Genomic DNA, 23,244 nt, shown 5'->3' on the forward strand with positions numbered 1-23,244 from the left:
CACATCATAATACAAATACATTGAGTACAGTGATGGTAAACACTGTAGGATGGGACATAGCCAGATGAACTACTATGCATACAAGTGATGTAGTATGCACAAACCTAAGCATTTAATGTTTGGCAAAAATCAGACAATGGGAACTCCAAGTAGTAATATCAACAATGTAGAAAAAGATAGATTGCTACTTACTGTAAAGAGGACATGCCAATTTGCAGACAGGCATGATTAAATGACACTCTCATATAGCTTTCACCAAAGTCTATGTCAGTTAATACACACACACACACACACACACACACACACACACACACACACGACCACCAACTCCAGCATCTAGGGTCGGAATTCTGGCACAGAATAAAAAATCATAGCAGGCCATATCAACTCACTAAGAAGACTGAAAAAAATCTTTGCAGCAAATAGGACAACATGAATTGCAGTGCAATGGTTCTAGCAGAGAAAATTTGGTAAAAATGTCTGAAAGGGCACCAATGCACTTACATTGAAGTGTGCTTTAGTAATGTTTCTTATAAGTATCTGTGTGAAAGAAGATGGAAAAGACAGTAGGCAATGACTTATAAATAAGGTAATTTCCTTTTGAACGCAGGAAAATAACCTATTTTCACCTTGTTCACGTAACCCGAAGGCATATAGATATCACCTTCTGACATAACCTAGGCATCCAGTTATTCTACACATCAATGTTTCACCACAATCAGGTTGTCAGAATCATATTTCTTGACTCCGTCAATTCTCAACAATGCTTTCATCTTCCAACATAACCTCAAGCTATGCCACAAGGCTCCACCTGACACCACAAACTGGATATGCTTTAGACAGGTTAATTAACAACTATTTCATAATATGAGAAAACCTGTACAAATATCTAGTCAGATCTTGGCTTGAGAATGGTGTCATTATTTAGTTGTTTTAAATGTTTATAAACATAAAACATGTGTCATTCGCAAAACTTGCAAAAGTAGTATCTTGTGACTACAACAATCAGTCACAACTGGAATCAGCTAACTCATAAAAACAGCTCTGTCTAATCATTTGTGGTAATATGAAAGGGAATGATCACAGTAGGTCAACATGAATGGCAACAGATTTGTTTAACTCTTGAAAGTGTGTATTGGGAATTCTAAAACACATTAATTGGCAAACTTTAAGAAAGATGGCAAGTTCCCACAAAAACACAAAGTTTCAAGACCCTGTATGAAGTGAAGACTCTAGAGATGTTCTTTAATGGCATTAAAATTTGGGGTGAAAGGATATCAGCTATAAGATTCACTGATGACATTGCTATCACCAGTGAAAGTGAAGAACAATAATACACACACACACACACACACACACACACACACACACACACACACACGTGTAGACAGGTGGCAACTATAAAGAGGAATGCAAGAAAAGTGTATTTTAGATGTCTGAAAAGATGAGAGAGAGAGAGAGAGAGAGAGAGAGAGAGAGAGAGAGAGAGAGAGAGAGAGAGAACAGCAGCAAATTGTATTTTCTACCATATATGCATCATGACTTTAAGAGCTCACCACTGGTTACCTCCAACCTGATGTGGTAACGCTTTACCACCATTTACCCGAAGCCACACAAACCAACAACATTTGCATAGAAACCCATTTGTCAATGTTAGCTGAAAACTCATTTCATGACATGAGAGTGTACACTTGGGACTAGATGGAAAGTGAAACTATGTAATGCTTTAAAATTTGGCTATGTTACAATTTATTGTTTTCAATGGACTACAAGAACCAGTAGAATTTTGGATTATACAAATGTTGCTGGTATGTTGCAGTATTTAGTGCAAGATGTAGAGGCTTGTACAGGATAGACTAGTGTCCGCCGCTCGTGGTCTCGCGGTAGCGTTCTCGCTTCCCGAGCACGGGGTCCCGGGTTCGATTCCCGGCGGGGTCAGGGATTTTCACCTGCCTCGAGATGACTGGGTGTTTGTGTTGTCCTCATCATTTCATCATCATCCAGGAAAGTGGCGAAATTGGACTGAGCAAAGATTGGGTAATTGTACGGGCGCTGATAACCACGCAGTTGAGCGCCCCACAAACCAAACATCATCATCAGGATAGACTAGTGAAAAGAGCTGCATAAAAGCAGACTTTGGACTTAGGGCTACAAAAACACAGCCTACATGATGTGGACTAAAGGATGTCTTCATTGGAGATCGAGGAAAGAAATCAGTCATGGTCTTTTACACTGAGGTATCTCAGCATTTTTTTTAAATAAATAAGAAGGGAATTAAATTTTGCTACTACTAAATGTTATTTCAATTCTAGAACCACAGCACCACCTCAGTAGTCAGAAAACTATTTTCAAATGTTACTAGTTTTCCATAACTTCACAATGTGACCAACTTCAATATCAATGCAACGAATAATTTGCCTGATAATTACAGCACATACCTTAATTGGTGCACTGCAAGCTGCATAAAACTCTCTTCTGAATCTATCAATTATTCTCTGGGCTTCATCTATTTCATCTGTAAACTTTTTTGCTTCCTCTGTAAAAGAAAAAAGAAAATATAAATGAAATGTGGAGATAAAACAAGCAATCCAACATTTTGTGACGGGAAATTGTTTGAACAACAGACAATAAGCTCCATTTCATCTTTCTCTGATTTTAGCTCTACATTATAAGTATGTGAATGAAGAAAAATAAAATTTCTAATGTAAGGTAGATAATGTAGTTATAAGACTTTTAATCCTGCTCATCAGAAAGGTAAACGCAATATCAGAATCATATTGCACCTAATTCTGAAATAGTCTTCAGCATCAGATAATGTGCATATTCATGATTTCAGGCCAGGCCTACAATGAAATCTTGTGTGTTCCCAAAAGCAACACTTTTTTTTTTTATTTATGAAAAGTTGCAATACAATTCAGCCAGTAACTGCAGCAAATTTTGTATTGTGGGCATCAGCAGCTGTAGAATTGCATCATGATTAATAAAACTGTGTCAGCTGTATGATAAATCATTACTTCTGATCTAGGAGCCACATCTTCAGCGATACTCCAAATCACAATCTACTCCAAATGATAAGCTGTAGATGACCCAACATTCTTTGTCCAACTGTGATAAAAATGTTCAACCATCAAGAAATCGGTAGTCCAACTTAAAATAGAGCAGAATGCTGGGATCATCATCCTGATACAGGAAGTGTGTGTGTGTGTGTGTGTGTGTGTGTGTGTGTTGGGGCTTATGAACGCTCAACGTCGAGGTCATCAGCGCCCTGACACACATTAAAAGGAACGAATGTGGACAGACCTAATAAAACTGAAGCACACACGCAAAGAAAGCAGGAAAAGAAGGTAAAGGAAAAGAAGGTAAATGCTACATAAGAAAGTAAAACGTAAGGAAAGGGAAAACATAGCAACAAGAATGCCACAGGAAATTGTCATTGGCTGGCCACTTACATAAAATATGGGCGAGCTTGTCACAAAGTGAGCAAATTAAGATCCTCTCCCTAAAATCTTTGTAAAAACATTTGACATCAGCCGCGGCCCGCTGGTCAGAAAATAAAACACAATCCAATAAAATGTGGCGCACAGTGACCTGAACGCCACAAGCAACACACACTGGAGGGTCCTCCCGCCGGAGCAGGAAGCCATGCGTCATAGGGCTGTGGCCTATCCGAAGCTGAGTGAGGAGAACCTCATCCCGTCGACGGGGCTGATAGGAAGTACACCACACACGCTTTGTGGGCTTGACTATGCGAAGCTTATTGTCAGTCACTTCCAGCCACTCATCCTCCCACCGACGCATGACTCGTGAGATCAACAGCGAGGTAAGTGTGTGCAGGGGTATAGCACACTGAGATACTTGTGGATCGAGACACGCCTCCTTGGCTGCGAGATCTGCCCTTTCATTCCCAGCAATGCAGACATGCCCCGGAACCCAGCAGAAAGCCACCACCTTCCCCAATCGCTGTAGTTGGAGAAGGGCATCCTGGATGGTCTGGACTATTTTATCTGCTGGATACAAACGTTGCAATGAGTGAAGGGCACTTAGTGAATCTGAACAGACAAGAAATTTAGGACAGGAAGAATGTCTCACCTGCTCCAGTGCCCGCAAGATCGCAGACAATTCTGCATCCAAGACAGTAAAAGTCTTAGGCAGTTGGACCTTGAGGACACAATCCGGAAAAACAACAGAGCAACCAACGGAATCCCCTTGTTCCAACCCATCCGTAAAAATGGCTACATAGTCGTGGTGCTCAGATAAAATGGCAGAAAAGCTGCATTAAAAACGATGGCAGGAGTGCAATCTCTCTTGTACTGCAATAAATCTAAAATCACTCCGGGCCTCTTCAGTAACCAGGGTGGTAGGCGATTAAAACCCAGGATTTGGGGTTGTACAGACTCCACACCGAGGGACTCTAGCACACGTTGCACTCGGATCCCAAACTGCAACGTGGCCCGTGGATGGTGGGAAAAAAGGCGGTCCAGAGGTGGATGAGCAACAAGATGGTGAGCAGGCGAGGTGGGAGCTGCAAGAAACTTACAAGCCTGGCGCACCAGCAGGAGCTGTCGCCGGATGGTAAGTGGCGGTTCCCTAGCCTCAGCACAGAGGCTGGGTATGGGACTTGTCCGATAAGCACCCGTGGCCAGTCGAATCCCAGCATGGTGGACAGTGTCAAGGATCTGCAAATAAGACGGCCACGCTGAACCATACACTGTGCACCCATAGTCAAGCCGTGAACGCACAAAAGCTCAATAAAACTGAAGGAGACACGCCCTGTCCGCTTCCCAAGACCTGTGGCTGAGGCACTTGAGGATGTTCAGTGCCTTCAGGGTTCTGGCTTTCAAGTCACATAGGTGTGGCAGCCACGACAACCTGGAGTCAAAAATTAGGCCCAGAAACCCCACTGTGTCTCTAAAATGTAGGACAGTATCCCCCATATGCAGAGCAGGCAAAGTAAAAAAGACGACGAGAACGATTAAAATGACTGATACAGGAAAACTAAAGTTTAACACTGCTATGACAACATGAGTGACCACCTAGACAAACTTATCTCATGTCACGATAATGTTAAGCCTTAGGTTTCCTGTATGAGGATGATGTTCCCTGCACTCTGCTATATTTTAAACTGGTCTACCAACCTCTTGATGGTCAAACATTTTTATTATTGGAATGTATTATGAAATAAATATGTATCCCTGAAGATGAGGTTCTAATGCCACGAAACTAGTTGAATCAGGAATACAGATTTATCATACAGTTGAACCCAGATATTACTTTTTTTAATACTGGAACATTAACATAGTGCTCTTGTTCCAAATTAGTTAGAATATTCAAATTTAATACATACAGACAAACAAATTGAAAAATTTATAGCTATGCTAAAAAATGTTTTAAAAGATTAACATATCCAATGCATGTCTGCCAAAATTAGAATACAGCAGGAAAGTGTGACTCTCAGCAAAATTATAAAACACTTCTGAATCTCTGGCTCTTAAAAACTATTTAAAAGTCTTTCAAGTGGAGAAACGAAACAGGAACTATGAATATAAAAGATAAAATGTACAAGTCCTCCGGAACAAGAAGTAACTCCACACCCTGAATCAAGGCAAACATAATGTACCGGAAAAAGATCAGCAGAAGTAACATTGACGCCTCGGTTGTGGAAAATCAATTATGCATTCCCTGTCACTATTTGATTAAAGAAAGTTAAAAATTAAATTCACAATAAGAGGAAGAGACTTAACTGGAGAAAAAAGAATGAACAAAACACATATACTAGCAATCCCTGTCACAGATAGGTTAAAGGAAGTTAAAAATGCAATTCACAAAAAGAGGAAGAAGGGACTTAATTGAGAAAAAAGAACTAACAATATATGTTTATAATAGAAGGAAACATTCCACGAAGGAAAAATATATTTAAAAACAAAGATGATGTGACTTACCAAATGAAAGTGCTGGCAGGTCGACAGACACACAAACAAACACAAACTACACACAAAATCCAAGCTTTCGCAACCAACGGTTGCCTCGTCAGGAAAGAGGGAAGGAGAAGGAAAGACAAAAGGATATGGGTTTTAAGGGAGAGGGTAAGGAGTCATTCCAATCCCGGGAGCGGAAAGACTTACCTTAGGGGGAAAAAAGGACAGGTATACACTCGCACACACACACATATCCATCCACACATACACAGACACAAGCAGACACTTGTAAAGGCAAAGAGTTTGCCTTTACAAGTGTCTGCTTGTGTCTGTGTATGTGTGGATGGATATGTGTGTGTGTGCGAGTGTATACCTGTCCTTTTTTCCCCCTAAGGTAAGTCTTTCCGCTCCCGGGATTGGAATGACTCCTTACCCTCTCCCTTAAAACCCATATCCTTTTGTCTTTCCTTCTCCTTCCCTCTTTCCTGACGAGGCAACCGTTGGTTGCGAAAGCTTGGATTTTGTGTGTATGTTTGTGTTTGTTTATGTGTCTGTCGACCTGCCAGCACTTTCATTTGGTAAGTCACATCATCTTTGTTTTTGAACTAACAATATATATACACTAGCCTTTTTCCCGTCTTTGCCTCCGTATGTATGTATCACACATAATGCATGCGCCTCTTCTTCCCCTCTCTTGGTCCATCTTATCCTCCCCTCCTCTGTACCAATCACCTCACCACCCTATCTGCCCATCTTCCCCATCAGACCACTCCACCCACCTTCCCATCCCTCCTCTCTGCCTATCTCCTCCTCAGCTCTCTCTTCCCATCTTTCTCTGTCTTCTCTCTGTCCATCTCCTCCTCATCCCTCTTTCTGTTCTCCTCCACACCCATCTCTTACTATTCCGTCATCCTCCTAGTTCTCTGACCATGCACTACCCTCCTTCCCCCCTCCCCACCCCCACCCCCAATCTCCCCAATCTCTACCCTCTCTCTGTCATGTTCATCCACACACTGTCAGGGGCCTGAAAACAGTTTTTTTTTTTTTTTTTTTTTTTTGCTGCTGATATGTAGGCTGCCAGGCAAAGCAAGCGGATACTACTCCAACATGCCTGTTGTGCAGGGAAGCCTATATGGCAGGAACTGCCTATAACTTCGTTCATATTGGAACAAGTAGGCTGTAAAGCCCCAAATGTGGATACTTGTGAAGAGTCAAAAAATGGAGTGTTCGTATATGTGTCTATTGTTGACAAAGGCCATTGGCCGAAAGCTTTACGTGTGAAAATCTTTTTGTTGTGCCTACCTGCGACTCAACATCTCCGATATATGGTGAGTAACAACTTTCCTTCTCATAATATTGTTACTTGTGAAGAGTGCTGTTTATATGTCAAATCTGATTGAAATTGATCTGGGCTTTTGGAGGAAATGCAGGGCGTATGTACCTATCTCACAAACATACACAGTTTTTTATATATGCTAGCCCCTCCCCCCAGTTACGCCTGTGTACTCTCATCTCTTCTACCACTCTATGTGTTCGTTTCTTCCTTCCCTGTCACTATGTCCACCTCATCTTCATCCTCTCACTATCCACTGCCTCCTCTCCACACTCTCTCTTCAACTCCTCCTCCCCCTCTCTTTGCCCATCTTCTCTATCCCCTCTGTATGTCAATCTCCTACCACCCTTCTCTCTGTTTGGCCTCCCACACACCCCTCTCCGTCCATCCCCTCCTATCCTCTCTCTCTGATCTACACCCTACTGCCCTCTTTCTCCCTATTCATCCCTATCTATATACATCTCAACCTCTCCCCCCCCCCCCCCCCAGTCATGCCACCTCCCCACATGTAGGCTGACCCGCCAAACACATTGACAAGGCAAAGCAGTGCTGGTACTTGTGAAGTTTGCTATTTGTGTGCCAAATTTCGTTAAAATCGATCCAAGGGTTTGGGAGAAGATCCCATACATACAAACCTATCTACATACATATATCTAAAGTCCACTTGATGTATGTATGTGTGTTCGACAAATATTGTTCACGTCTCGTATTTCCCATATCTCTTTTCTCACCTCACTCTGTCCATCTCGTCACACCACCTCTCTGCCCCCTCCCCCCTCTTTATTGCCTCCTCTGGTCATCATCTACTCATCTGCTTCTCTCTCCCAATTCATCCCTCTGTGCATCTACTCCTCCTTCACTTCTCCCTCTCCTCCTCCCCCTTCTCTCTCTGTCCATCTCCTCCTACCCACCTCTCCACACAGTCCCTCCTTCACACCTCACATTCTTTCATCTCCTCCTCCATCTCTCCATACCCATCTTATCCTCACCTTCTCTCTGTCCCTTCCTCCTTCCCCCTCTCCCTGTTGGTGATGTCCTCCTTCCTCATCTTCCTATCTATCTTCTTCTGCCCATCTCTGTCCCTCCTTCTGCCCCTCTCTCTGTCCATCTCCACCAGCCCTCCCTCTCTCTGACCATCCCCTCTTGCAAATTCTCTTTCTATCCATCCCCTCCTGCCCCGCTCTCTCTGTTCATCTCCAGCTTTATCTATCTGAACTTCTCCCAGCTGTGATTATATGCATGTTCAGCCCCTACACAACACGATGATGATACAACAACATGCCTGTCATGCAGAGCGGCCATGGCAGGGGCTGAAAAAACACATTTTTCTCTTATCTCTGCTCCCATTGGAGCTACAAGGTTATAATCCCCACAGTGCTGATACTCCTGAAGTGTGCTTTTGGTGTGCAAAATTTGGTTGAAATCAAACAAGAGGTATGGTAGCAGATCCTGAACCTGCATACAGATATACATACTTAAATTCTCTCCATCTTCTCCTCTCACTCTTCCCATCCACCTATTTCTGCCTTTCTCCCCATCCACCTATTCCTCCCAACCACTCTATCCCCACTTCCCATTTTTCCCTCTTTGTCCATCCCCTACTCTATTACGTCAATCCTAATCTATGTCCATCTGCATGCATAGCATCTACCCAATGGGTTAAAAAATCTTTGTTTGCCATACATCTGCTCGTACTGGAGGTAGGAAGTTATGAGCCCCACAGTGCTGTTGTGACGTTTGCTGCTTGAGTGCCACATTTGGTTGAACTCGCTGCGGGTGTTTGGGAGGAGCTCTTGGACATGCATACATACAGACTGCTTTGCATATATATCCCAGCCTTTTCCCTACGGCATTACCCCACACATGTCAGCATATGTATCTCTTGCACCTCCTCCTCCCTACCTTCTGTCGCCAGTTCTTCCCCCTCCATCTCCCCTTATCCTCCAGTATATTGGGTCTATCTTCTCCTCTCCACTCTCTCTGGCTCTTCATACCCTCCTAAACCATCTGTCTGTAAGTCTCCTCTCCACTGAAACAACAACCTCATTCCCCTCCTCCTGTTCACGTTGCTCTTCTCTCCATGTCCTGCTCCCCTTCTTCCTTTTCAATCTGCCCGCTATCCATTAACACCTTCCACCTGTCTCCTGCATCTACCTCTCCCACTGACCGTCTCCTCCTTCCTGTTTATCGGTACACATCCTCCTATTGCCCTTCATTCCTCTCTCTGCCATCTCATTTGCCTCCCCTCATTTCTGCCTCCTCAACATCCTCCCCCCCCCCCACCCACCCAACCCATCTGCCCACCTCCTCTGCTCATCTCCTGCTCCTCCCCATTTCTGTCCATGTCATCCTCCCCCTCTCTACGTCCATCTTCTCCTGCTGCCTTTCTGTACACCTCCTCCTTTCCACCTCACCCTATTCATCTCTTACTACCCCCTCTCCCTATCCATTTCCCACTGCCACACTCTCCCTATCTCTCTCTTCCCTATACATCTGCTTCTTCCCTTCTCTCTTGCTCTCTGTCCTTTCCTATCTTCCTATCAATCTCTTCCCCCCCCCCCCCCCCCCATCCATCTACTCCTCGCCTCTCTCTGTCCCCCTCTGCTACTCCTTCTCTGATCAACCTCTCCAAACTCCACCTCTGCCTATCCTCCTCCACCAATCTCCACCTTTCCCCGTTCATGCTCATCACACATGTAACTGCTACAGAACAAGTAGAAGAAGCAGGCCAATGTTACTCCAACACAGAATGACTGTTGTGCAGAGAATCCCACACATATGCAGCTAATAATTTGTTTCTTACCCCTGATGTTTAGGCTGCCCTACAAAGTAGGCCGCCAATAAGGCACATCAATTCTATTCACACAGAACACACCTGCCATGCAGGGTAGCCTACATGTCAGAGGCTGAAAAAATGTTATTACTAGTCTCCAATCCTACTGGAGCTAGGAAGTTATAAACCTCTCAGTGTTAATACTCATGACATATCTTGTTTGTCAACGTAATTTGATTGACATCGCTCTGGGGTTTGGGAGGAGATACTGGACACTTGTACTTACAGAGAGTGTCTGAGTGACTTGAACTTCATTTCTGACAGCCCCCAACCTATTCATCTTGCCAAAGTACATCAATATTTCAAATGTAAATGTTATCCTGCTCATTTTCGTTCTTTGATATCTACAGCAATAGCTATATCTGTGTCCTCATGGCTACATCTAGAAGTGGAATGAACTGTTCACCAAATACATTCCAGTCAAATTATATTTTCTGCTGAGCCATGAATAGTAAGACATTCATTAAACTTCAACCAGATCTCCACAATCATATGCAATAGTACCCAGTTTCTAAACATGTTTCAGAACACAATATTGTCAAATCCACCAAAAAATCTCTCCAACACCTACATCGACATGACTACTCTGCAGTTCACATGTAAGCACCTGGCAGAGGCTTTAGTCCTTGTTCAATTTGCTCTATTAAAAAATATAGAAATCAACAAAATTAAATATTTTTCCTTACATTTTCAGTGGAATTACACTAAGCACGGCATGAATACTCTTATTACGATGTTTTGCTGCTTTTGCATTTGACAAACATGGTATTTTGTACTAATATATACGCCTCCAACAATTCCACAACTTCATCAAGACAGTAAAATGAAATTGTTGTAGTAAGTAAGTAATTCCCATCACAGTAAACACACACAATGACAATAGAAACGAGGACAGTACCATAAATTGGAACTCAGATCAAGGTACCTCAGCTGATATTTAGCATCCATCATTTCTCATATGCAGAACCTGGAAAGCTTAACAAGGAAACCACTGCTTGGGAAAGAAAGAAGTCTAATTTCAAGTCATAATTTGTTACTAATGTTTACACAACAAGTAAACACAATGACACAGTAGCACTGTGAGGGAACAAACCCTGCTTCCCTCTTGCAGGGCTGGCAGTTTACACCAATGTTCTGTGCTTTCAGGAAAGTGAAATTTTACAGATTGCACATGATTTGCCAATTCCATCTGTGTTGTGACAGACATACTCTAACACCATGGAGGACCAGTCTCCTCACAACAAAAGAGAACAATGAGCAATGTACAAGTCAAAGTATTACACAGCACATGAAGCATTTGGCAACTGCTAATATATGACTGTTCGCTGCGGTTGCCATTTTCTTAAACGAGAATAGCACAGGCCTGACCTGTATTAGTATCTTAGATACCATCATTTCAAAACACTCCACCACTTATAACTGCCATGTTAAAACTGTTCACATAGTTCAGTGTAAAATCTTGTCCAATAATTACTGTTCTTCTGTTTTCTTATTAACATTCAGCTACCCACTGTATAGAGCCACAGCCTTTGTACTTGAATTATTTTACTACATTTTTTCATTGCATCAGTTTACATTCTCTATGATCCACCTCACACCTCTCTATTATTTACATAGCTGCAAAGACGCAGGTTCTGCATATTTATCAGCTCCTCCACAGGAGTTAATAATTTTTATGCCGAAGGAAGATAAAGTGATTCACTTCTTGGAAAAGTTTCATATTCCCTGAAAATACAGGACCTTGTTTGTATTTTTGCCTGATATTCCTCTCAGCTCCATTATTTTATGGAAGATACTTATTTAATTACATATAGTCAAATTAATTATGTATTTCACAATACCCATATGTAGCTGTTTTACTGGGAACAATGTTTTGGAGGGGGAACACTTGCTGCCATTCTTTCTTTACTCAGAGAACAATGTTTTGGAGGGGGAATACTTGCTGTCATTCTTTCTTTACTCAGTTACGTACATTTTCCATAAAAAAAGACTATGCCTGAATGCGTGTGGAAAATATAAATATCTCTTACTTTCTTGTTTGTCCATCACATCCATAAGGTACTCAGTGCCTTGTTCCAACTGGAAATGCCAGTCAAACTTGGAGAAAGTTGACTCCAAAACAGGACATATATTTTCCACTATGTATTCAGCATCACCATCAGATAGCACACAGTCTGAAACAAAAGATAACAATAATATGAAAAAAAAATCACTTTGCTGCATTCCTAACATTGACAAAATAAATTCATTAAAAATGCAGTCACACTGCATTTCATTTACATCCTTTAAGTCATTGAATTACACAATTCTTTTTAAGTTTTTGAATTTTTAATTCAGTGACACTCCTGCCATTGAGATAAACCCCTGGTGGCAAGCAACAAATATTCTGGCTGTCATTTCCTTCTATATTATTGAGACAATATTTTTGACTAAGGTATACGAAATTCTCGATAATGCCTGCCAGATTGTTTTCACTGGATTTGAATAAATAGCTATACCTATCTGAATGTTTAACATATTATTTCCACAAGCAATAGGTGACAGACTTCCAAATTACAACCATAGTAGCTATTTTGCAAATGATGATACAATACCACTTTTTAGCTATTTATTAACAATTCCCTCCTCTCTATGGCAACAGCAACATCAGTGAGTTGGCTGAAATAATTTTAAATGAATTTCACCTATTTTATGAATATATTAGCATGCAGTTCTTTTCAAAGATAGTGAGCTTTCCAAACTGGCATGTCCAATACTAGGCATTATGGATCCATTCATTTATGGACAAAAAAAAAAAAATATTTAGAGCAATTTGATTGTTGAGCTGGTTGGTTGGTTTACTGATGAAAGGGACCAAACTACAAGGTCATCACTCCCTCCTAGCTGTAACAGCAAGCCTCTTACCAGAAGAACCCCCATCCACCCAACACACAATACACAGAAAAGACTAGTACCACAGACAGGGTGAGAGAAGCACAGAAAAACAGAGGAAGAACACCAATTCAGACATAATGTGCAAGAAAGTGGAAAAACAGCAGAAGAGTGGGTACAGTGAGGGCTGGGGCAGATCACAAAGCCCAGATAGCCACTGCTCATCCTACCAACCCCTAAATGAGGTGACGAGGCTGAGACACCCTCTGTCATAGTGTGTGATAAAAACCTCTTTCATGACGTAAAACCAGATCACAAGGGCAGCGAGTCAGGAAGATTAAAGAGGATAGCCTGTCAATCCCCAGGATTCCAAGACGACATGGGGTCCAGACATAGACCACTGAGTGGCCACACTGTTTGAGGGCAAAAAGAGAATCCTGGACGGTCGAGATAAAGATATGATGTGGATAACCCAGGTCAAGTGCATGTAAACTACAGATGAGGAAGGACTCAGCAGTGCACAAACGGATATGCTCAAGAGCATGAAGTATGGCTACCAACTCTGCAGTGAAAACACTGCAGCCATCCAGCAAGGCGTGGAGTTCATTACATCCCCAAAACACACCAAGGGTGACAAAGAATTGGTAGTCAAGGGCCTCAGGCAAGCCAAGTCTTTTGGACCTTGTGACAGGTCAAGACAGAGCTGTAGAAGGCATTTGAACCACGCAGGTTATTATGAGAGGACCTGGAGAATTGGTAGTAGAGGGGAAAGCTGAAGTTGTGAGAAATACGAATGGATGCAGATGGTGATCGTAACCCCAGACCTGGGCCATCATTGTAGGAGGTGGACGTCTGTATCTGGAAAGAGGAGTTGGTAATTCAGATGCTACAAGCAGCAGCGGATGCTTAATGGATAATCAATCAGCTGTTGGTGATGCAGAACCTGCAACAGTGGGGTCCCGGCCTCTGTTTGGAGGCTGATCATTGGGCTAGTCCAAAAGATGCCAGTTGCCAGTCATATTCCACAATGGTATATTGGGTCCAACATCTGTAATGTCAAAGGTGATGCTGGGCCATAAGTGAAACTCCCATAATCTAGACAGGACTGGACCAATGCTTTGTAGAGCCAGAGAACACTAGAACAGTCCATGCACCAGTAGGTATTGTTGAGGCACTGAAGAATACTGAGGTGTGACTGAAGAACACTTAGGTGTCACCAACATCTCTGCTTTAGTTGATGGGAAAGCCATGTCAACCAGGCATCAAACGACTAGTCCATCAAGATACAGGTCCGGATGGTGATGCATTGTACTGATGACACAAATTCATAAAGCAGATCTTGGCAGCCAAAAATTGGAAGCCATGAGCGAGTGCCCAAGACTGCACTTGGTGTATTGCTCCTTGCAGTCTGTGTTCACCAATGCCTATCACGGATGAACAAAAATAAATTCAAAAGTTATCAGCATAAAAAAAGAGCGGGTGCACCACTGGTCCCACAGGCACCATCAGACTGCTAATAACCACTAAAAACAGAGGGACACCCAAAACAGTAGCCTCCAGAGTCCTACTCTCCTGCAAACGGATGGTGCTACAAAAGGAACCAACCAGAACCTGCAACACGAAAGAAAATCTGGAGAAAGCCATGGAGGCCCCACTCATGTAAGGTGCCACACATGTGGTGGTACCATGTGGTATCAATGAGCTTTGTGCAGATAAAAGAAGACTGCAACAAGGTGCTGACACCAGGCAATAGCAATTCGGATTGCCGAATTCAGGTAAACTAACAAAAACTTAACGAAAGTTATTCAAGACAGTGTTTGAGAAGACGAAACATGGGCAGATAGTGGACCAATGCTAAGGCCTGCGCAAAACGATCAATGACAGAGTTTGGGCTGCGGAGGGTAACACCATTCTGGGAAATTCCTGGGACACCTGTAGGAGGACGGTGGCCAAAAATGTGCCAGATCTTTACTCACACCTGTGAAGAGAGAGTACGCAGCTCTGTGGCAGTGACATATTGTTCCCTCAAATCTTCTTCTGGCATTTAATTAGATAATGGGCCTGGGCACGAAGTCATTTAAAGGACAGGAGTGCTCGAGAGAGGGATGCTGTTTGTAGCATTGGACGGCATGAGAGCAGTCTTTAGTAGCTGCAGCAATTTCGGGGGTCCACTAAGGGGCAGTGTTCCATCAACGAGATCCCAAGGAACAGAAAACCCTGAGGCAATTGTTGAAAAGATGACATCAGTCTAACTCTCTATGGACTCGTCGATGCCATCATGCAGTGGAGCAATTGGGATGGCAGCCAATGAAACAACATCCTGATCTCCACTGGTAAAGGCCCACCTGGAAGGGCATCCAGGCGAATGATATTGAAGAAAAGATAGGACAATCAGAGAATGATCACTGTCACACAAATGGTTGTGGACTCCCCGCTGAATGGAGGAGAGGAATCTTTGGCTACAGGTGGAAAGATCAATGGACGAGAAAGATCAATGACCGAAAAAATGTCAAGTGCCACAATTAGTGTGTGGGAGCTCCAATGTAGAAGAAGCAGAGATCAAGCCCTACCAGCAAGTCTTCCACAATCCTGCCCCCATCAGTGTTCGCAGTACCACCCCATAGAGGATACAAAGATTGCATATTGTTATTGCAGAGCCGCCTAAATGCATCCAAACTGCCACCACTTCCAGCGCAGATTGAAGAGGAACCCAGAAACTAAAACGTCCATGGGGACCAACATACAGACACCAACAGAAGCTCGCAAAGCACCGACCCCGTTCTGGCAGAAGGCTTGGAAACCAAGATGATTCAGTGAATGAGTATCCGTAAAATGAGATTCCTGTAATACAACACAAGTTACATAAGAGAGAGAAAGAAGATACAGTAATTCCGGAAGATAATGAGAGTAACCATTACAGTTTGATTGGAGGAGAGTAGAACAAGAGCCCAGATGGATGTCGAATGAGTCAGAATTGATCATTGTGCCAAGTCAGTCTCTGTCGTCGGTAAGGATGGAGTGACTTTATTGGATGTAAGCTCGGACCTTGATTGATGAGAGGAAGGGAGCAATACTCCACGAGATGTCAAAGTGGGGGGCAGGCAGGATGATGGTGGTGGGGTAGCAAGTTGGGGGGGGCGGGGGGGGGGGGGTGATGGTGGTGGGGAGATATCATCCCAACACCTATGCATTTTCTTCTTCTTTGAAGAATGAGATACGATGTAGTCACGAAGAAAGAAAGTAGCAGCAAGATCAGGAACCAAAAGAAAACAAGCGATCTCTAGGTCCACAGAGAATGTGTTCTGCATCCAACTCGAAGTAACAGACTGCTTGTCGTGGAGACACTAGGAAAGAGGGCTCTCAGGGGGAAGAGAAGAGGGAAAGGGGACAGGAGGGAGGGGGAGGGGAAGGAGTGGGGGGGGGGAGGAGGAGGAGGAAATGATGTATCAGAAGCAAAGGCAGACATTAGAGATACCAGGTGGAGACTGTCAAATTTCTGTTGGGCTACAGACTAGGATAGATGGTCGAGAGTTTTGAATTCCTGCATCTTCCTATCCTTTTTATAGATCGGGCAATCTGACGAGCGACGAGAATGCGGACCAGAACAGTTCACACACTTGGGCATAAGATGCAAAGACTCCCCACATGGAGAGGGCAACCGCAGTCCCCACAAACAGGAGTCGACTCACATCGTGAAGACATGTGACTATAATGGAGACATTGGAAACAGTGCTTAGGTGAGATACAGGGCTTCACGTTGCAATGTTAAACCATAACTTTGACTTTTTCCAGAAGGGCATCCCTCTCAAGAGCCAGGATAAAAGCGCCGGTATCAACACAATTATCCTTACGACCTCCATGGTCTCGCTGGACAAAATGAATGCCGCACTGTGCCAGGTTAGTCCTGAGTTCCTCATCAGATTGAAGAAAGAGGCCCTATATAAAATAATTCCCTGTGTCATATTTAGGGACTGATGAGGAATAATGTTCGTAGGGATGTATCTTAAGTGCTACAAGCACAAAGTGAACAGCACTGACTGGCGGAAGAGGTTTTGATCAGTAACAAGGCAGATCAAATTTTGCTAAGCGAGACAACTTCCCCAAACCTATCTTCAATGTGTTCTACAAAAGAGAGAAGTTTGGCAGCAGCAGAAGCCGCCCCCCCCCCCCCCCCCATCTGTTCTGGAACAAACCATGTAACGGGAGGAAAGGGTTCCACCCCAAGCCGGAGGCCTAGCCCTCCTCCCAAGGAGTGGCCACCGAGGGGAAGAGTGAGGAAGCAAAAGTTGGAGCAGAGAGAGAATCATTCCTATCTGAAGAGACAGCCATGGAAGAAGGGCCAGAAGCTTGAAGGTTAGCAAGCTTCATGTGCAGAGTGTCCACTCTGGTATCACCCACTCAGATCAGGAGCTAAGCTCGTGGGCACCACCCAGCTGTGGGAAAGGTGGACTGGCATGGTGGTCACTGCCGGAGATCCGATGGTTATCAGTGAAATGTGTTTCTTGGAGCACAGCACAGATCACTGAGCAGTAGGGCATTAATTGTTGCAGTTTCTGGCAGGTGACAGTAAATACCAACTGCTGTTCTACTGATTTATCATGTCCACAGCATCCCAGTTAGGCATGAAGTGCCAGGAAGACAGTCAGTCACCAGTGGGATTGGAACAACATTAATGAACATAGGTTCTGAGTCTGGTGGCATGAGGGGAGCCTGCCATATCCAGCATCACAGGAGTAGCCATTTCAAAATTTGTTTTTTTCTCATTAACTAGTTTAGCGACTAGGGACTCTTCTAAGGGCTTAATCACCATGAGAATAAAATCTAAAAATAGACGGACCTTTTGACTTGCATTCCATGGCTCCTCGGTCTGTGTTAGGTCGCTGGTGGGTACTCTCCCGAAGAGAAGGTTTCCCTAAAGTGAACCTGTCACCAATAGAAGCTGCAAGAGGATACTGCTTCTCTGGTCAGGTGTGAGGAGTCGAGGTCTCTGAAGATGGTGCTCCAGGAACTACAAGAAGGGAGTGCGTATCTCCCACCATGAGCTAATTTATTTGAGTTACTACCAACAACTCAACGTTGAGAGAAGGTAGGACATCAGTACTTGAGGTACTGTCAATGACTTTGCCACAGTAATGACAAAATTCAACACCACTGGGATGTGATACAAGCAAACAGACTTTTCCCATACATCAAAATATGAGAGGAGATTCAAGACCTCAAATTTCTAGATCTTTCATTCCTTAACTAAGGCAAAACACTTCACTTCATGGATCAGGGAGTGTTACTGTCAATGCAACTGCCACTGAATGGCTATTAGGCACATGGTGAAGTTTCACGAAGCAGCCAACCATGGTCGCCACAAGTTGGGTTATTGATACAACAGCAGGACATATGCCCATAGTATCAGTATTTAAAGTACCATATAGGAATGAGAAATTACCTTCTCATCACAACAGTATACAATGATTTTGACTTCCTCAGAAAGCAAATTCCCCTCAAAACCAAGGATGAATGCCCTGGGGTCAACCTTGTCTGCCGCATATCGAAGTCCTCCTTGCTTAGATTAGATTAGATTAGATTTACTTTCATTCCAATTGATCCGTAGTGAGGAGGTCCTCCAGGATGTGGAACATGTCAGAAAAACAACAATACATGACAAATATTTACAACTAAAACAAATAAGCTAATGTACCATTCCACAGGTCCCAAGTGGAATGATCGTCATTTTTTAATGAACACTAAGAGCCATTTTACAAATACTAATGCACTGAATTTCAAATAAAAAAGCTTTTTATTTATTTATAAGGTAATAAACATGTAATACAATTGCTGTAATACTTATTTACAATGAACACATTACTGCACTGAAATGGTGCAGAAGTTAGATTATACTTACACACACACACACACACACACACACACACACACACACACACACACACAAATTTTCAGTGAACACATTACTGCACTGAAATTGTGCAGAAGTTATGTTGTACTTATATACAAATCAGTTGGTTTTACTAAGAAATTCATCAATGGAGTAGAAGGAGTTGGCCATCAATAAATCCTTTAGGCTTCTCTTAAACTGAATTTCATTGGTTCTTAAGCTTTTTATGGCTGCTGGCAAGTTATTGAAAATGTGTGTTCCTGAATAATGCACACCTTTTTGTACAAGACTAAGTGACTTTAAATCCTTGTGAAGATTATTCTTATTTCTAGTATTGATTCCATGAATTGAGCTGTTGGTTTGAAAAAGTGATATATTTTTAATGACAAATTTCATTAAGGAATAAATATATTGGGAAGCTGTAGTTAGTATCCCTAGTTCCCTGAACAGGCTTCTGCAGGATGTTCTTGAGTTCACACCACATATAATTCTTACTGCACGTTTTTGTGCCCGGAAAACTTTAGCTTGGCTTGATGCATTACCCCAAAAAATAATCCCATATGACATTATGGAATGAAAGTAAGCATAGTATGCCAGCTTTTTCATTTTTATATCCCCTATGTCTGACAAAATTCGCATTGCAAACAGAGATTTGTTAAGACGCTTCAGCAGTTCTGTGGTGTGCTCCTCCCACTTGAATTTATTATCAAGCTGTAATCCCAAGAATTTAACACTGTCCACTTCTTCTATCTTCTTGTCATCGTATGTTAGACATATACTCTTGGGACACCCCTTACAAGTTCTGAACTGCATGTAGTGTGTTTTTTCAAAGTTTAGTGACAAAGAATTGGCTAGGAACCAGTGATTAATGTCCACAAATATTTTATTGGCTGATCTTTCTAAGACTACACTTGATTTGCTATTTATTGCAATGTTTGTATCATCGGCAAACAAAACAAACTTGGCATCTGGTAATGTTACTGATGAAAGGTCATTGATATACACAAGGAAAAGTAAGGGCCCCAAAATGGAACCTTGTGGGACCCCACATGTAATTAGTTCCCAGTTGGATGATGCCTGATAACTTGATACAAGTCTCTTTCCTAATAACACCCTTTGTTTCCTGCCAGAGATATAAGATTTGAACCATTTTGCAGCATTTCCTGTTACACTATAATATTCTAGTTTACTTAAAAGGATATTGTGATTTACACAGTCAAATGCCTTTGACAGATCACAAAATATACCAGTTGCCTGCAAGTTTTTGTCTAATGAATTAAGCACATTTTCACTGTAAGTGAAGATAGCCTTCTCAATATCAGAACCTTTTAGAAATCCAAACTGTGACTTTGACAGTATGTTATTTGAGATAAGATGGTTATAAAGACGACTGTACATTACTTTTTCGAAAATTTTTGAGAATGCTGGCAACAGTGAAATTGGACGGAAATTTGATGCTATTTCTTTATCTCCCTTCTTAAACAGTGGCTTAACTTCAGCATATTTCAGCCATTCAGGAAATATTCCACTGATAAACGACTGGTTACACAGATAGCTTAATATGTTACTTAGCTCAGAATCACATTCTTTAATTAACTTTGTTGATATTTCATCATACCCACTAGATGTTTTTGATTTTAAAGATTTTATGATGGACATTATTTCTGTTGGGGTAGTGAGGGTCAAATTCATATTATGGAAGTTACTTGAAATGTCTGGTCTAAGGTAATCCATAGCAGCATCTTCTCTAAGTTTCCCTCTAATTCCGCATCCATCTGCAGCATTCCATCTTAGTGATAAGTTAAATATTGTATCATGTTTGAGCTGTGGGGTGTTATGGTGACATGTACTTTACCAATTTTCTTAAAGAGGGGGTGCTAAGGCTAAGTATGACCTGCTGCTTTCATTATGACAGAATCACTTCTTAGCTTGCTGCAGGAAGAGATTTCTCCAAAAACATTTTCGATATTACTACTCAAAAGGCACAGGTGTAGCCTACGGGGAGGACCCTCCATTAGTCAAAGTGCAAACTAGGAACTGAGTGGAGCAAGGTTCCATAATCTGCTCGATTTTGTTTTCCTCGCATGGCCTGATCCAGGAGGGGTCATAATAATCTACACTGAAGCATTCAGCACTTTCCAAAGAGACTGTCGGAGCCTCACAGCCACTGGCTGTTAGCTTTGGTCTTTTCATGGTCTGAGATGACTGCCTACTTTGAACAAGGGCTCTTCCCATGGGCATCACCCAGAGAGTGTACCAGCCACTTGGATTGACGGCCATTACCCAGAATCCTCCCCAAATGGGTGGGCACCTATTCCTTGGCAGGCCAGGGGAGGTAACAGCTCTGGCATCAACAATGAGTTCCATGCTTAGTCAGCGAGCTACTACAATGTGCATACATGATCCCCCACACTGGCTGGCTACCATAACGTTTACTCAGCCTTCGACCATCCACTCCCCTCCCCTCTCCCACGATCTGCACTTCCATTAAAATTTTTTAAATGTGGAGGTCAAACCTGGCTGTAGAGACCCAACATAACTTAACCAAAATAAGTGTTTTAAAATAAACAACTGAAGAGGGGAAAAGCTGTAATCAATGTCCTCCAAAAAAGTTACATTATCAACAAAGGGAATGTGACCTACAGACCAAATATGAGAGAGAATACAGTCAAATAGGAAGACCACAGGACAAAAAAGGAAGAAGTACCGCAATAGCGCATGGCCCCCATGACCACCAACCACCTACACACGACATTTACGAGCCCCATGGTATGTTAATGGCTGTTAGTTGCAATAAAGATCTGTGACGTGCTACCAATAAATAAATAAATAAATATGAAAAAGCCTATTCTGATTTGATTAGAAAAGTCTTAACTTGGCAGTGGAAAATTGCAACTGCTGGAGCGAGTGATATGTAATGAAAGAGTTCAAAAAAATCCAAAGAAATTGGAGGTAACTGATAAGTGTTCACAAGAGAGAGAGAGAGAGAGAGAGAGAGAGAGAGAGAGAGAGAGAGAGAGAGACTGACTTGATTTCATAAAATGTTATAAGCTGTGTACTTCCAAAGCAAACTTCTATTTGTGTACAGTTGACACATCTTTTACAGAAGGGAACAACATGGATTTTGGGGGAAAAAAAGGGAAGTCAAAGATAGTCTGAAAAAGTTAAGGAATTCTGCCAAATACGAAAACTTTAGGTCATGTAGATTAGTCTATGGCATATCATATCACAACAGATGGTGGAGATACACCAAATTGAGGAAAGAGAGGGTCACGTGTCTTGCTCAGGCATAGTTTTTTCAAGTAGATTGCTCACAACCTATGAACAACTGTATTCAACAACAGAAAAGAATGTGTTCGCTGTGGTCAAGGTATGAAGACAGTACAAGAATTCACAAGCATGATGGTTTTCCTTGTGGGGTCATCAGTCTTCTGACTGGATTGATGTGGCCCATGGCAACATCCTCTTTTGCACCAAAATCTTCATCTCAAAAGTAGCACTTTCACCCAATCTCCTGAATTATTTGTTGGATAAATTCAAATATCTGTCTTCACTACAGTTTTTACTACCTACACCTCCCTCGAGTACAATGTAAGTTATTCCTGATGTTTTAACACATACCCTAATATGTTGTCACTTCTTCTTGCCAGTGTTTTCCATGTCTTCCTATTCTCGTCAATTTTGCAGACTACCATATCTCTTTTTTTTTTTTTATTATTTGTCCAGCTAATTTTCAACATCCTTCTATAATACAACATCTCAAATGTTTGTGTCAATATTATGAAAAGGAAAGTTGCCACTCATCATATAGCACAACAAAAAGACTCTCAAAGATTTCAGCCAGTAAGGCCTTTGTCATAAATAAGTAACTCTCTCTCTCTCTCTCTCTCTATCTCTCTCTCTCTCTCTCTCTAAAAACAAAAATGATGTGACTTACCAAACAAAAGCGCTGGCAGGTCGATAGACACACAAACATACACACAAAATTCAAGCTTTCGCAACCAACGGTTGCTTCATCAGGAAAGAGGGAAGGAGAGGGAAAGATGAAAGGATGTGGGTTTTAAGGGTGAGGGTAAGGAGTCATTCCAATCCCGGGAGCGGAAAGACTTACCTTAGGGGGAAAAAAGGACAGGTACACACACACACACACACACACACACACACACACACCTATCCATCCGCACATACACAGACACAAGCAGACAAAAATGTCTGCTTGTCATGTAATGAAAGAGTCACAAGCAGACAAAAATGTCTACTTGTGTCTGTGTATGTGCGGATGGATAGGTGTGTGTGTGTGTGTGTGTGTGTGTGTGTGTGTGTGTGTGTACCTGTCCTTTTTTCCCCCTAAGATAAGTCTTTCCACTCCCGGGATTGGAATGACTCCTCACCCTCTCCCTTAAAA

The 23,244-nt window shown here is 42.4% G+C and overlaps 1 protein-coding gene across 2 annotated transcripts in view; it reads right to left on the minus strand.

Moving 5' to 3' along the window:
* The window catches only part of LOC126100243 (histone-lysine N-methyltransferase eggless-like), a 351,861-nt gene that overhangs the window by 203,320 nt on the left and 125,297 nt on the right, over window positions 1-23,244 (minus strand). For both annotated transcript variants that reach the window (XM_049910825.1, XM_049910824.1), the window contains exons 4-5: window positions 12,112-12,255; window positions 2,439-2,536 (exon numbers count right to left, since the gene is read on the minus strand). In XM_049910825.1, the coding sequence (XP_049766782.1) occupies window positions 2,439-2,536; window positions 12,112-12,255 (242 nt within the window). The remainder of the gene's footprint in view (window positions 1-2,438; window positions 2,537-12,111; window positions 12,256-23,244) is intronic.

This window comes from Schistocerca cancellata, chromosome 9 (assembly GCF_023864275.1).
Source record: "Schistocerca cancellata isolate TAMUIC-IGC-003103 chromosome 9, iqSchCanc2.1, whole genome shotgun sequence".
In the NCBI taxonomy this organism is placed as follows: Eukaryota; Metazoa; Arthropoda; class Insecta; order Orthoptera; family Acrididae; genus Schistocerca; species Schistocerca cancellata.